This window comes from Malurus melanocephalus, unplaced genomic scaffold (genome assembly GCF_030028575.1).
Source record: "Malurus melanocephalus ecotype Western Australia unplaced genomic scaffold, MMel_1.1 scaffold_3, whole genome shotgun sequence".
NCBI lineage: Eukaryota > Metazoa > Chordata > Aves > Passeriformes > Maluridae > Malurus > Malurus melanocephalus.
The window spans coordinates 4,387,246-4,400,895 of NW_026623235.1; the positions used below are offsets into that span (position 1 = coordinate 4,387,246).

The following is a 13,650-nucleotide window of genomic DNA, read 5'->3' on the forward strand; positions in this document are numbered from 1 at the left end:
TGTAATTTTTAAAAAATGTTTAAGTGATTTAAATTTGATGCATATATCTTATGTATAAGACATAGTTCATCCTTGGGTAGCTATAATATTGAAGAACGTGATGGTTTTGCTGACTATTTTTTGCTTTTCTTATTTAATATTATGTGRTCGATGGCATTGAATCAAAATGGTGGTTTGGCTCACTGTCTGAKCTATGGTATTAATAACCTTTGGATCTGGGTAGATTTTCTTCCATSCTACATTTTAATATTTAGTCTTTGAGCAAGGTTCCTTATGAGAAGATATATCAGATTTTGGAAGGGATGTGTGTTAAATGTTTTAAAGTAAATAATTCATTTAAGATGTTTGGCATTTTCAATATATCCTTTTCTTATTTATATAACTTATACTCACTAGTGGTGAATTCACTCTTGGCTGAAATTATGGTCTAAAAATCTTGCATGGGAATCCTGTGACTCTGACATGGAAGTAACAAAGATAAAACTTGATAATCATGTCCACTTATTTTATAACAAAGTTTATCATTGAAACAGTGGCCTGTGTTTCACAAAGATTGCTCTATTCTSTTTTTATGGATCATGACTTGAATGMGTAAACAACTATATTTCTTACATATAAATTCAAAAAATTATTTGTTTATAAGTAATTTAACTGAGGCTTAATTCTAAACCTTCTGTTAAGACAAGTAGCCCCTATCCATCCAAATGATGCTGACATTATCCAGTGTTGCTGAGCATACTTTCTGTKTTCTACTTGAACAGAAGTAAAACACAGTTAAAAAGCTTTAAATGTAATTAATCTGACAACCTTAACAAATGGTCAAAGTGGAAGTCTATTGTGCATAGCTCAGCCAGCAATCTGTGAGAGTATATGCATTCTTAATTATTCAGTTTATATCTTATCTGTGGATCTAAGTGCTAATCCCGCATATATTTGTGCCTAAAGTAAACATGAATAATTAATTCTCTTGTAGTCTCTGAAATGTCTGAAGTGTGTGGGATACTTGTATGTGTGAGCACATAGTTTCATTGTCACAGTTAGAAATACAAGAAAACCACTGTGATTTCCCTGTCTGGTTGAGCTGTGAGTGATCTGAGTTCTGTTTTCCAGCTGCCAGTGCTACCACAGTACCCACCACRGTGACAACCACCAGTGCCACAACCTCAGAGCCCGCCACCGCAGGTAAGCAGAGCAAACGCCAGCAGCTCAGATGCTGAGTGCAAAGCACTGAGGATGCCCCCAGGCAGCCCTGGGCTGGGGGCAGAGCTGTGGTGCTGCTGAGGAGCTGATGACCCTACAGGGAAGGGACATCACTGCTGAAAGGGTCACGCTGTCCTGCTTTCCACCCCCTTCTGTGTGTGACCAACCAGCCCCTTACACAGGGTCAGGACTCTGAATGAGAACAGTGGTATTGCTTAGGAGTGCAGAGACTAATTTGGGAAATTCACCTAGAATTTCTCTCCCTTTATAAAAATGAGCTTGGAACCTCTACAGAATTTTGTTTAGTTCTGAGTGTTCTTTTCCTCTTCCCTGTAATTAGACAATTGACTTTTAAGGAGCAACGCTTCTGGATTGTTTCTCTTCTATAGAATTCTATCTTGGATTATTTTAAAGCTCTGTAAACCGAGAAAGATAAACAAACCAGATGGGATAATGTATGTTAATGGAAGTAGAGGATAACTGTCACTTTAAAAGTGCTTACAGCTTTTATGTTGTCAAGCCCAAATGTGTAATGGTTTTTCCCCCCTATGGATCTTCAGACCCACCATGAATTCAGTAGAGCTCGCAGCTTCTTGGTGATAGTCAGCACAATATAAAAACCCTGTTAAATATAAAAATAGAATTGAGAAAATATTAATTAAATATTTCTGGATTTAGTTTTTCGAACAGGAGTCAGAAACCTTGTTATAGATGATGAAACAACCTCAAGTCTGAGGGTGACGTGGGACATTTCTGACTACAGTGCTCAGCAGTTCAGAGTGACCTATCTCACTGCAGAAGGCGGCCGTGCTGAGGAAGCAGTGAAAATGGTCAGTATGGCTTTTGGAATTGGCTTCATTAGCTTGTTTAATCATTGCTAGGACGTGACGTCTTCTTAAATGACAGTTTTGCTGCAATTAGTAAAAGCTCTGTGAGTTTGATATTACTGTGAGCTTGAATTCCGAAGTTCTATTGTACAGCACCTGCTGCACTGCAGGGAACAGCAGCCAAATGTGAGATCAAGGCCCAGTCACAGATCTGTGATGAACTCACAGTTAAAAGATGAACTGGCTGCCCTCTTTTTCCTGTATTTTTAAAATTCATCCAAGTTGGCATTTAAATTTTTATATTTTTAATTTTATTTTTTACTCCTAGGCATTTTTCTATCCCGAGAGTGTATTTTAATGACACTTAAATATTTGTACAAGACAGTTTTAAGCTATTTTTTATTTTTCCTCAGCAATTTTACTCCTTCTGTAAGTGTCTCATGTTGTGCTAAAGCAATGTAATTGAAGTTCAAATGCAGAGTATTCATACTTCACATGAACCTGTGCACATGTCRAAATAAGGACAGCACTTTTTAATCTAAGTGCCTCAGAATATTTGCTAATTTTTCAATACAATGTGATAATCAAACATAGTTGTCCTACATAGAAAGATTTCTGGTCATCAACATTTTGGAAAATATTTGAAAGAATGAAGAGTACTTCTTGCACTCTTTTGAGCATACAGCAAACAAACCAAAACAAACACAAAAAACAAGCCCAAGCTCCATTATTTTAAGATTTCACAGTTTTTGAATTATTTTTAGAATTCAATGAGGCCAAGTGCCTTTTTTTTTTTAAGTATTTTTAAATTGAGGAAAACTTAGTTTTGCAGCACTTGGTTTCCACATAATCTGTTACACAATTTTGGGATGCCTCCGTGTAGGTACATTTATAAGATTAAATTGTATATTTTGAAGTTATATCCTTAGTAAATAGCTCAGAATGCAAAAATATTCCCTATAACTTTCCCTGTGTGTTTGCCACTTGACTCACTTCTTTTCATAGGACAGTTACAGCAAAAATATGGGTTATTGTTTTCGATGTCCAGCAGCTGATATTTTTATCCTGAAAAATGGATCAGAATATTTCAATTAAAAATATTAAAAGGAGTTGAATATATTTTTTTTAGGAAAATATGAATCTGTCTTTTTCCATTTTAATTTCATTCATCTTTTATGAGACCCTGCTGGAAACTTACTTTTTAACCATCTCTTTCAACTATAACCTGAAAATGAATTTTCAGTTTTGTGATGTCCTTTCGGACTAGGAAGCATTCTTCATGAACTTATTTCAATTGTATGTTAGTATAGTATATAATACAGTGGAAAACTTGTACAGCATAATGKCACAAATTGCACTGTTCTTCTGAGAATAACCCAAATTTTCTGAAATTCAGATCCCAGATTTACTGTTTCAACTCTGTAGTTCAGAGTTGGTATAATGGTCTGGTATATCCGGATGGTATAAATGTCATTCTGTTGTAGTTTTCAATGACTAGTACTTTAAAATGAAATTAAAATTGTAGGAAGGTCTTAAAATCGTGGCTATCAGAAGGCTATTAGAGGTGACTCTAAAGCCCATTAAAGAAAGTTATAAAACGGTATGATTAGGTCAGTATCTTGGCCGGTATATTTCCATAAAATATTTAATTTTAAATACACTCTCAAGCCTTATTATCTTTGGTCACAATTCAGCAAACAGATTAACCATGTTTCATCTTTAAAATTAATCATGTGTATAAATACTTTGTTGAAAAATGAATTATGTAAGATTATACTTAGAATTAAGCACATTTTAATGGAAGGAATGTATTTTATCATGTGGCTTCMAGCACCTGAGAGGTACACAGCAGATGTCAATAAACCAACACAGATGTTCAATTTTAGTGGAGTATTTATATGCTTAAGTACATTTTTTAAGCAGAACCCAAAAGTTTTGTTGAATTTGGGCTTACATGTGCTATAGCGTGACGGTGGTGAATGCTGAAGGTTTTTGGCTCTGATTTCAGTGATATAAGTTTCAGTTACTCCTCCCTTTACATWAAAATATTAATAAGCTTTATAATTCTTGATGCAATTGGCTGAAAATCAGGGACTAGAAAATGTAATAGAATACAGAAGGGTCAAGCTCTAAATTGCATGTATATTCCTGGGTGTGCTGGACATACTGGAAAGATCACATTTCTTCTGTTCTTTAAAGCCAAGAATGTTTCTCACTGCTGAAAACTGTATTGGTCTGTAGAAGATTAKGCACATGAGGAGRGGAGAGAGCTCTCAATGCTTGCATMCCCTATTCTAAAAAAGCCMAAAAACTRGTTGGATTTTTTTCAGAAACCTAGCTTTTGTGTTGTGAGTATATGTGTATGGAAGAGGGACATCATAGAAATCTTTCATGAACATTTATTAATGGTTTAAGTCCAGTTGTGATCAAAGAGTGAAGCACTTTGACAAGTCTCAACACCTGAGTGCACCAGATRAATTTCCTTCTTTGTATCACTTGCCAAAAGTAGAAGTAGTTGGGATTTATCTTGGAGTGTTAATACTGGTGAGACCTTTCTTGAGTGCACGCTTCAGAATTTTGGCATCATCACATGCATCAGTCTTCTTTGAAACAACAAAACACTTTTATAGACTTAATTTCTGATTTTTCCCAGTGAGTTTAAAGGGCTTTTGCTTCTCTCAACTTCTTGCCAAATATGTGMAGTTTCTGGCTCAGGTGATAGATTTGCACAATTGACATGGGTCAGGGAATGTCCAGAATATGACGATGGACATTGGGATTTGCTTCCAACAGCATCACTTCAGAGCACAGTTCTCTGCACAGGCAGCATTGCACTCGTTTCTGTTTCTTACCATGCCCACACCATGTGCTGTAAGTGGCTCCCATTCAGGCTTTGGAGGCTCTCTRAGATTAAAATTTTACTGCCAAGGTAGCGATTGCAAGGCTTTACTTGGCACTCCTACCAGCACTGTTGTGATACTGATTTTTGAGSCTCTGGCTAAAACACAAAAACCTATTGAAGAGTGTTAGAACTGCAGCTTAGGGAAACCTTCCACTGTGCTTAATTCAGTGGGCTGAAAAGTACCCTAGAACCAAAAACTGTTGTTTGGAGCAATTTCTCCAGCTGCTCTACTGCCAGGTTTCCAGGTTGGACTCCCATGTTTCATGGCAGTTTGGGATCCTCTGGTACTTGTGGGATGTTATCCTACTTCCTCTCCTAAATGGCTGCTTTCATTTGCCTGTCTCCAGACTAGATGCAGGCAAGACAAACATGTTTTATTCCTGCTTGCTCAGTTCAGTGCTTCCTGATCTCATAAATTGATTTTCCTTCCTCCCAGGGAAAGAGGATTTTTTATCTCCAAAGAACAAAACAATCAAACTTCGTTAACAAGCTTCAGAAAATCTAGAAACATCTAGAATAAATACAATGAGAGGATATCTTTTGTCTGTACAGTAAAATAGTTTAAATATTCACAATCCAAACAGTACCAGTGGTTTATGGAGCTGCAGTGTCTCCAAGGTTAAATATAAAACAGATTATCCCATAGGCCCATTTCCTTCATTTTGTTTTGGTATACCAGTAGATCTGTTAAAAGTGTGGAAAATGCAGTGATTTTATTTTACTGTAGAGCATCAAACTTGAAAGTGCAAGCTATACAGCAATGCCAGTGGAATGTGGTGCCAGAGACTATGCAAAATAAAGTAGTTTGGCTCTAGTCCTTAAGCCTGATTGTTTCTGCATTTTCTGACCCTCCAGGTAATGGTGCCTGGCAGACAAAACACTCTTCTACTTCACCCTCTGCTGTCTGATACAGAATACAAAGTTACCGTAACCCCCATCTATTCTGAKGGGGAAGGAGTCAGTGTCTCAGCTCCTGGCAAAACTTGTAAGTACAAACTTTCCGCCTGTCTTTTGCCAGGATATGCATGAATAAAAGCTTACTATTGTGGCCTTTTTTTCCTTGGCTGTAGGRGTGTATTTTAGTATAAATGTGGGCTTATTTTTGCATGACTTGTGTGACTTGAATTTTAGATTAATCTCAGTTGATTGATTTATAAACAATKGGTTTCTCCTAACTGACAAGCTGTATTTTTTATTCAAATAAATATGAGTTTGCAGAAACTTGTTCAGTAATAAAGCTGGTAAATCCTTGATAACTAGCCCACCAAGGGCAAGCCAACTAATACAGAAAATAAAGTAAACAAAGCCTGCTGAGATGGTATCAGACCAACCATTGTACTGTTAGATTTTCTTTTGTGTGAGATCATTACTTTCTAAGGGTCATTAGAAATGCTGCTGAACTTTTTATGAAAGTGATTGCATTATCTCTAGAGCTCTGACCAAGTACCAAAAGATTACTCAGCTGTAGCTTAAACTTCCTCTCTACTGTAGATTGTACAAAACCATTTCATTGTTCACTTGCAGTCATGATAGTATAATTGTAATGAATTATTCTCCTAATTTACATAATTTCTGTCTAAATTGAAGTGTTATTTATGCAGATGCTTAAATCACTTGTAAATAATTCCTTTGTTTCCATTCTACAGGATTAAGTGTTCAAAAGAGCATGATTTTTATATTAAAATCTTTAGTGTACTTGGATTGAAAGAATAATTATCTCTAACTTATCTTACCTTTTTAGGAAATAAGATTTAAAAAAAAAAAAAAAAAGTAGGGATAATGTTTGGAATAAATTTAAAAATTCATTGCTTGTCGATCAAAGTTTGTATTTAATCCACTGAGTAATACAAAGGATGAGTTTGATTAAGGGTTTCATCCCAGTAATTTTACCTGTAAATCTGAGAGTGCTGGGTACCACTCTCTTTTTATTTGCATATGTAGATTTTTCTGTATAAGCTTGTATGAGATAAACTTGTACAAGCCCAGTTTGGTTTCCTTTTAGTGCCCCTGTCTGCTCCCAGGAACTTACGTGTCTCAGATGAGTGGTACAACAGRCTACGAATCAGCTGGGATGCGCCACCATCAGCAACAATGGGTTACAGAGTTGTCTACAAACCTGTCAACAGTGAGTTTTTGAACGGATTTTTTRTGGTTCTGACTGAGCAGTGCCTTGACATCATCTTTTGGTCTATTTGGTTCTTGGATCTCTCAGTTACAGTTACAGCCTTGACAGTGTGATTAAACTTTGGTGTCTCATTTTGGAATATTAATGTTTCATAGTCACAGAATGATGCAGATTGGGGAGGAACTCTGGAGATCATCTGGTCCAACTCCCTGAACGAAACAGRGCCAGCTTGGAAGAGTTTTCACTGGACCCTAGCCAGTCATGTTTATAATATCTCTGAGGAAGGATATTTTTAAACTGCTCTAAGCATCTCTTCCAGTTTTTGACCACTGTCATTGGAAGTGTCTTTGCTAATATATATATTCCCATGTTGCAAAAATTGTCTATTTTTTCTTCTACATTTTCCTGTTTGCCTCAGGAGGCATTCTGTCTCTTACCTTCTCTATCACCTGCATGGAGTAGGTGTAGGCAGCAGTGGATTTCCCCTTAGACTTCCCATCCTAAGGCTGCTTAATCCCAGCTTTTTCAGTCTATTTTTATGTCATTTTGCCATGATTGTTTCAGAGAATACCTTTGTTTTCTTCCTGTTCCTCTCTATTCTATTCTTCAACCTCCTTCCCCTCACAATATGAGGTTTTTTTTCTTAGACACTTGGCATTTCATTCACTGCATCCTTTGCCCACCGGTACATTCCAGCTACACAAGGCATCCMAACTCCTTCAAATTTCTTTAGAAAAACAGGGTCCTCTATTGACAGCAAATCACGAATRTATGGCCTTTATGGCACTTAAATACTGTCCAGAGACAACACTGCTGCCTGGTGTCTGAAGTGTGTCCAGAACAACCAGGGGAGGTGATGAAGGAGCTGTTTGCTGTTCTGATTTGGGAAAATTTCATTCTTTTCTATTTTCATTATCATTTTTACACAATATTAAATGATGCTGTTGTATAAGAAGCCCTGAGGACTGCAGTGCTGGCTGGCATCTGCTGTCCCCCCTGTTGGTCCTGGCTCACAGTCAAACTGGGGAGATTTTTGGCTGCCTATATAGAGCAGTAGTAAGTCACTGAAGCAGAACAAAAGGGTCTTAACAGATGCCAATGTCTAGCTCTGCCTTAATGAATCCCACTGCTGAATTTCCCAAGTGTGCTGTGTCTCCTATCCATGCAAGGATTGAGGAGAATGTCTTTGTATTTGTGTATGGTAAAAAAAAAAAAAAAAAGGAAAAAAAAAAAACCAGTAACTTTAGGAACACACATAATTTTGTCTAATGCAGTGGATGAGCAAATGATTTTCTAATTTATTTCATTTTTTGCAGCTCCTGGTCCTGCACTGGAGACCTTTGTGGGGGATGATATCAATACCATTCTCATTCTAAATCTCCTCAGTGGAACGGAATACAGTGTTAAAGTATTTGCTTCATACTCAACAGGCTTCAGTGATGCCCTAACAGGCGTAGCCAAAACCTGTAAGAATGATTTCATGCTGTTCACATCTCTACAGGCTGGTTTTCCTTACAGCTATGGCTTTCTGCAGCTCCTTGAATACATTTTCATGTGGAAAACTTTCTTAGTTTGTGCAAAGTCTGCTTCTGAAATGAAAGTTTCCCTTTCTATGAGGCTACACCAGACTTTAAAGTGATCTGCTGGAYGTTAGCAAGACAGGAATCATAAAGCAGATATTATTTATGAGCCAAAAATATATTTGCCTACTAGTAAATGTAAATTTCCTTCATGAAAAGTTTATCTAGTGTCTATTCTAGCTCCATATATAAGATTATTTGTTCTTTATATAGCTAAACCTCAATTTTAAATTGGATTTTGACAGAAATACAGCTGTTACTATGCTTTTATAATTATTTGTAATAACTGAAATTTTTTAACAGTGTTCATTATTTATTCTTAGGTAAATTGCCTACAGTTCTAAAGTTTTGTTTCAAAAGTTCACTTTTTTTTTAAATTCTGCTTTATATTTTCTTGATTTTTTTTAAGTGGCTATGGAAATTATTTGTTAAAAATGAATTGACTCTTAGTTTCACTGTAATTATTGTGTAATTTTTTCTTATATGTCCTATTAGAGGTGTAAAGCTATTTTTTTTGTATTTAATTTTCAGTATATCTGGGTGTGACAAATTTGGATTCCTACCAAGTCCGCATGACCAGTCTGTGTGCTCAGTGGCAGCTCCACAGACACGCTACTGCATACAGGGTCGTTATAGAGTCACTCGTGGGTAAGTTACTAAATAATTCAAAATGCAGCTACAGCCCAGCCCAGAGAATTGAATTGCATAGAAATTGTGTTCACCTAGACCTGAAGACGACTCCTGAGATACTGGAAATGATGGACAGAAGAGAGTTGTGTACACACTGGAGATTKCAGAATGGAAGTAGCATTCCTGGCCTTTCATGTCAAACACAAGTTGATAATTTGTGTTTTTTTATGTAAGGGACTTCCATCTGTCAGCACAAGAGAGGTGGTTACGTGAGCTTTTCACTGGTGCAAGGAGCAGCAGATGGATGAAAACGAACTGAATATATCAAAGTCTGTAAATAGACCACCAGCTGTACCTCTGTGGGATTGGGATAGACAGGAGAAGAGGGCAGAAGGGTAGGAAAACTCTGAATGAATCCAGACRATGCCCACACAATCAGAACAATGTCTAGTTTATATATATATTTTTTTTAATTCTGTGGAGTCTTTATTATAGCTTATGGTAGCAATATAATAAATATGAAAAAATATTACTCATATGGATAAACATGACACAGTTTTAGGCAGTCACACAAGGTGAATTGACTTTTTTAGCTCTGCCTATATAGAGGGTAAATTACAGCCTCTTCAGCCTCACTGATTCTCAGGTGTAGCCAGAAGACATTTTGGAGAAGCCACTGTTTGTGCAGACCAACTCTCTTATCCCAGGTAGACATCAGTGGTCTTCTGACTGGAGACAAATTAAAACTGGAGAGAAAGAATAACTTCAGAGAAGGGCAGTTAATAACGTTTAATGGGCTATGTTAAAGGTATCATGAGCAATAATACTGATCTTGTGGCAAAAAAGATAATGACCTTTCTGTGGAATGGCAAGGGGATGGTGATAAGGTTTATTTGAAGCCCTGGGATACAGACAAGCTATTCAGATAGCAGAGGTCTTGGCTCACACAAGACACCACAGACATCCCTCTCATATGGGACCTAGCCAACATTCTACTTTCTTCATGTAGAAGTGCCAGAATTGTTTTAGCTGAGCTGAAAGCACCTAAATGTGAGTAGAACAACCTAGAGTGTGAACAAATGTTGCTTATTAATATCCATCATGAAGAGATTTGATTGTCAGATTGGGTGTCTGGTTCAGGCAGTGATCAATTATTTTTATACTGGTGTAACACTTAATAAGAGAAAAACATTCCTTACCCAGTACCTGGACTTTTTCGAGTGTAAACATATTTTCCAATTCAGAATTTAGCAGAATCATTTTTGGAACCCGCTAAATGCTATTCCTTAACCATCTACAATATCTACTTCAGTCTCTTTCACGATTACCATGCACATTACAGATGCTGTGAACCAGAGGCACAGACGAAGGATGCCATAGAATACATAATGCAACATACATAATTCCTTGTTAGACTCTGATAATTTAGGCCCAGATCCAAAGCCCATTCACGAGAGTGTTAGTGATTTTTATTACCTTCAGTGCATGGGGCAAAATCAGTCTTCTTTTCCTGAAGATGTTTAACACATTCCTCAGCTCCTATTTAGTATGAAGATTGAAATGTTACAGAGGCCTCTGCACAGAGGCAAGGCAACATGTAGTTTATTTCCAAAAGCAAGGCAACATGTAGTTTATTCACTCATGTCAGCCCCTTACCCTTCATGTGCTGTCATGTACCCTTCTTATTTATGATTTAAATTACATTATTGAATAAAACAGTAAAAAAAAAAAAAATCGTATGGTTTCTTTTGTAATTCCAGATGGAAAGAAGCAGGAAGTAAATCTTGGTGGAGGGACGCCTAGACATTGTTTCTTTGAGCTGTTACCTGGAACCAAATACAAAATCAGCGTTCACACACAGCTTCAGGAGCTCGAGGGTCCTGCTGTRAGCATCGTGGAGACAACGTGTGAGTAAAACAGAGCAGAGTTCAGCCAGCAGCCATGAARCTCCATTGCTTCTCATGTTCTGCCCTTTGCCCATGTATGCTGTTCCTACACAGTTTAGCTGATCTTTGAATTTTTCAGCTGCATTGTGACTCCTCCACAGAGATGCAGGATTCTTACACCACTGATGTGAATTAATTGTTGAATCACATTCAACAACTCTACTGGACTTGTTAATGGGAATGAAGTGGGGAGGATGGCTTAGCTTTCTTTATAAAAAAGTTCCGCTGAGGATACTCAGAATATCTGTGACTTCAGGGGAAAAAAACAAAGAAAAATGAAGCAAACAGAGAAAGTTCTGTGTCCTGTAGCTCTTGTTATTTAGTAAAATTAACCAGTGTTTGAATCATTTGCAGTTAAATGGAACCTTGAAACCCAGTTTATTTATTTTAAAACAAACCTACCAACCAGACTTTTTTATTGTTATTCTTAGTAACACAAGGCAGAAAAAAAACATACCTGACAGCGGTTTATGAAGGCGAGATTCTGCTATCATGAGTTCAAAATACTTCAAAATAAAGCATGGCACTACTAAAATGAATATTTACCTTTCTTTGGGCCCACTTCCAATCGCAGTGTTCCCTGTCTTTTCATACCATATTGCTATACACCACAATGCTATTACCATTCTCTCAGGGTAGAAGGTGTCTATGCTTTTCCTCTTTTCCTCCCACACTTAAGGTTTCACATAGGAAAAACTTGCACAGGTGCATAACTCCAATTAGTAGTCCAGAGCTCATTCTGTGAGCAGTGAGCAAAAGGCAAAGCTTCTCCTGCTTTTTGGAGAAATGCATTTGGTGTGCTCTGCATTTCAGGGAGTCRGGAGACATGAGGAAGAACACACCTAGGCCTGTATGTCCATTTGAGAGCCGTGGTTTGTGATTGGACAAATTATTGTATCACCTCAAAGAGAAACAAGCCTTCAGGGTTGTCTTCTCTGGTACTGAGAGCAGCCTTTCAAACCACCCTACAGCAGYTGTGACCCTTTCTAAAAGGGTTGCTGTGGACATGGAGGTCTTGGGCACTAATTCCTTTTAGGTGTTTCAGAGTCCTAGACTTTTCTGTTGTTGAAACCAATGGGAAAAGATTCATCAGTTGCAGTGGGAGTGCTCTTGGATGTGGACATGAGGCCTGTAATGAATGCTGCTTGCACTGGTCTTTCCCAAATGTTGGTTCCTTTTCTCAGGTTGTCATATCTARCTCTCTCCACTGACTATAAATGTAACATGTGGCACAGCAAATATCAACTTTAGTCGTACTCTAAGGACTGATGTTCTGTCAGCTGTGGCTTCTGATGCTAAATGCATTGAATAAAAATGGGAAAAAAAAACCTTGAATGAAAGCAGAAGCTTTTCATCCTATAGAGTTGTGGAAGTCAATGCATGTGCATTTTATCTCTGAGAGTTCATCTGGGCTGTTTTGAAAGGCACTAAATAAAGCTCTTTCATTCAACAAAGCTGTCAGTCAGTGATTGGGTATTCACATAGGTCTCTTCAAGGCTGAAATTCCAAAGTCAATTTTCAGGAGAAGAGCGAGAGACATTTTCAGAGACTATATAAAGTAACTTTAGTAGAAGTAGAAGTTGCTGCAGGCAGCAGAGCCACCGTCCTGTAGAGTTGTGGTCAGAGCTGTGTTTCTGTCTGGAAAGGCCTTTCACCAAATTCAAGGAAGTCTTCATCAGGGCAGACTGTGATCTGCTCTGAGTACAGGCACTGGCTTGCTTTTTCTCTCTGGCTTTGCCTTTTGGTTGCAGGACTAAGATCTTCTTCCTTCCAGGGTGGATAGAGACTTTCTATTACTGAGGACTGGTTTTGGTGAGAATGGAAAAGGAGACTGAACTTTTTCAAAATGAATTATGGATTCTAGGTCAAGAATAGGGCTGCCACATGGTCTACCATGTGGAATCTCAAAAAGGGGCAGTTCCAATAGCAGTTTAGTTGTATTGTTATATCATTCACACTGAATATACAGCCATTAATTGTTTTGCAACAATAATATTCTTTTTCAGGTGACATTTCTCGCACACACTCATCTACAATTATCTCCAATTGCATAACTAGCTGATTAGAGACAATGAATTTTTTCTAATGTGGAGATGAGTAGAAAATGCTGTATTTATTAAAGATGTTGGACTTTGAAGCATGTTTGAATATTCCTCCTTTTATTCTCCAGTACCATTTCCAACTCAACCACCAACAACACCTTCAACACCACCTCCACCACCTACAATCCCACCTGCAAAAGAGGGTAAGTGCTGAATGTGTGAGTTTCTAGTAATTTTAAGGTGTTGATGCAATGTTTGTCTGCCTCTGATGGTATTTTAGACCTGTGGGGAGCAGATCTCACAATGCATTTGCTACAGAAACACTGTTAAGGCAGCTGGCTTAAATTTAATGAGCCAAAAATCTGACRTCATTATTGTGTTGCTAAAATATGCTGAAA

At 37.5% G+C, this 13,650-nt stretch overlaps 1 protein-coding gene across 4 annotated transcripts in view; it reads left to right on the top strand.

The window, feature by feature from the left end:
* COL14A1 (collagen type XIV alpha 1 chain) overlaps nucleotides 1-13,650 on the top strand; it is a 111,152-nt gene that overhangs the window by 53,341 nt on the left and 44,161 nt on the right. For all 4 annotated transcript variants that reach the window (XM_057368034.1, XM_057368025.1, XM_057368041.1 and 1 more), the window contains exons 18-25: nucleotides 1,111-1,182; nucleotides 1,879-2,030; nucleotides 5,785-5,914; nucleotides 6,932-7,054; nucleotides 8,371-8,520; nucleotides 9,166-9,282; nucleotides 11,025-11,171; nucleotides 13,381-13,455. In XM_057368034.1, the coding sequence (XP_057224017.1) occupies nucleotides 1,111-1,182; nucleotides 1,879-2,030; nucleotides 5,785-5,914; nucleotides 6,932-7,054; nucleotides 8,371-8,520; nucleotides 9,166-9,282; nucleotides 11,025-11,171; nucleotides 13,381-13,455 (966 nt within the window). The remainder of the gene's footprint in view (nucleotides 1-1,110; nucleotides 1,183-1,878; nucleotides 2,031-5,784; nucleotides 5,915-6,931; nucleotides 7,055-8,370; nucleotides 8,521-9,165; nucleotides 9,283-11,024; nucleotides 11,172-13,380; nucleotides 13,456-13,650) is intronic.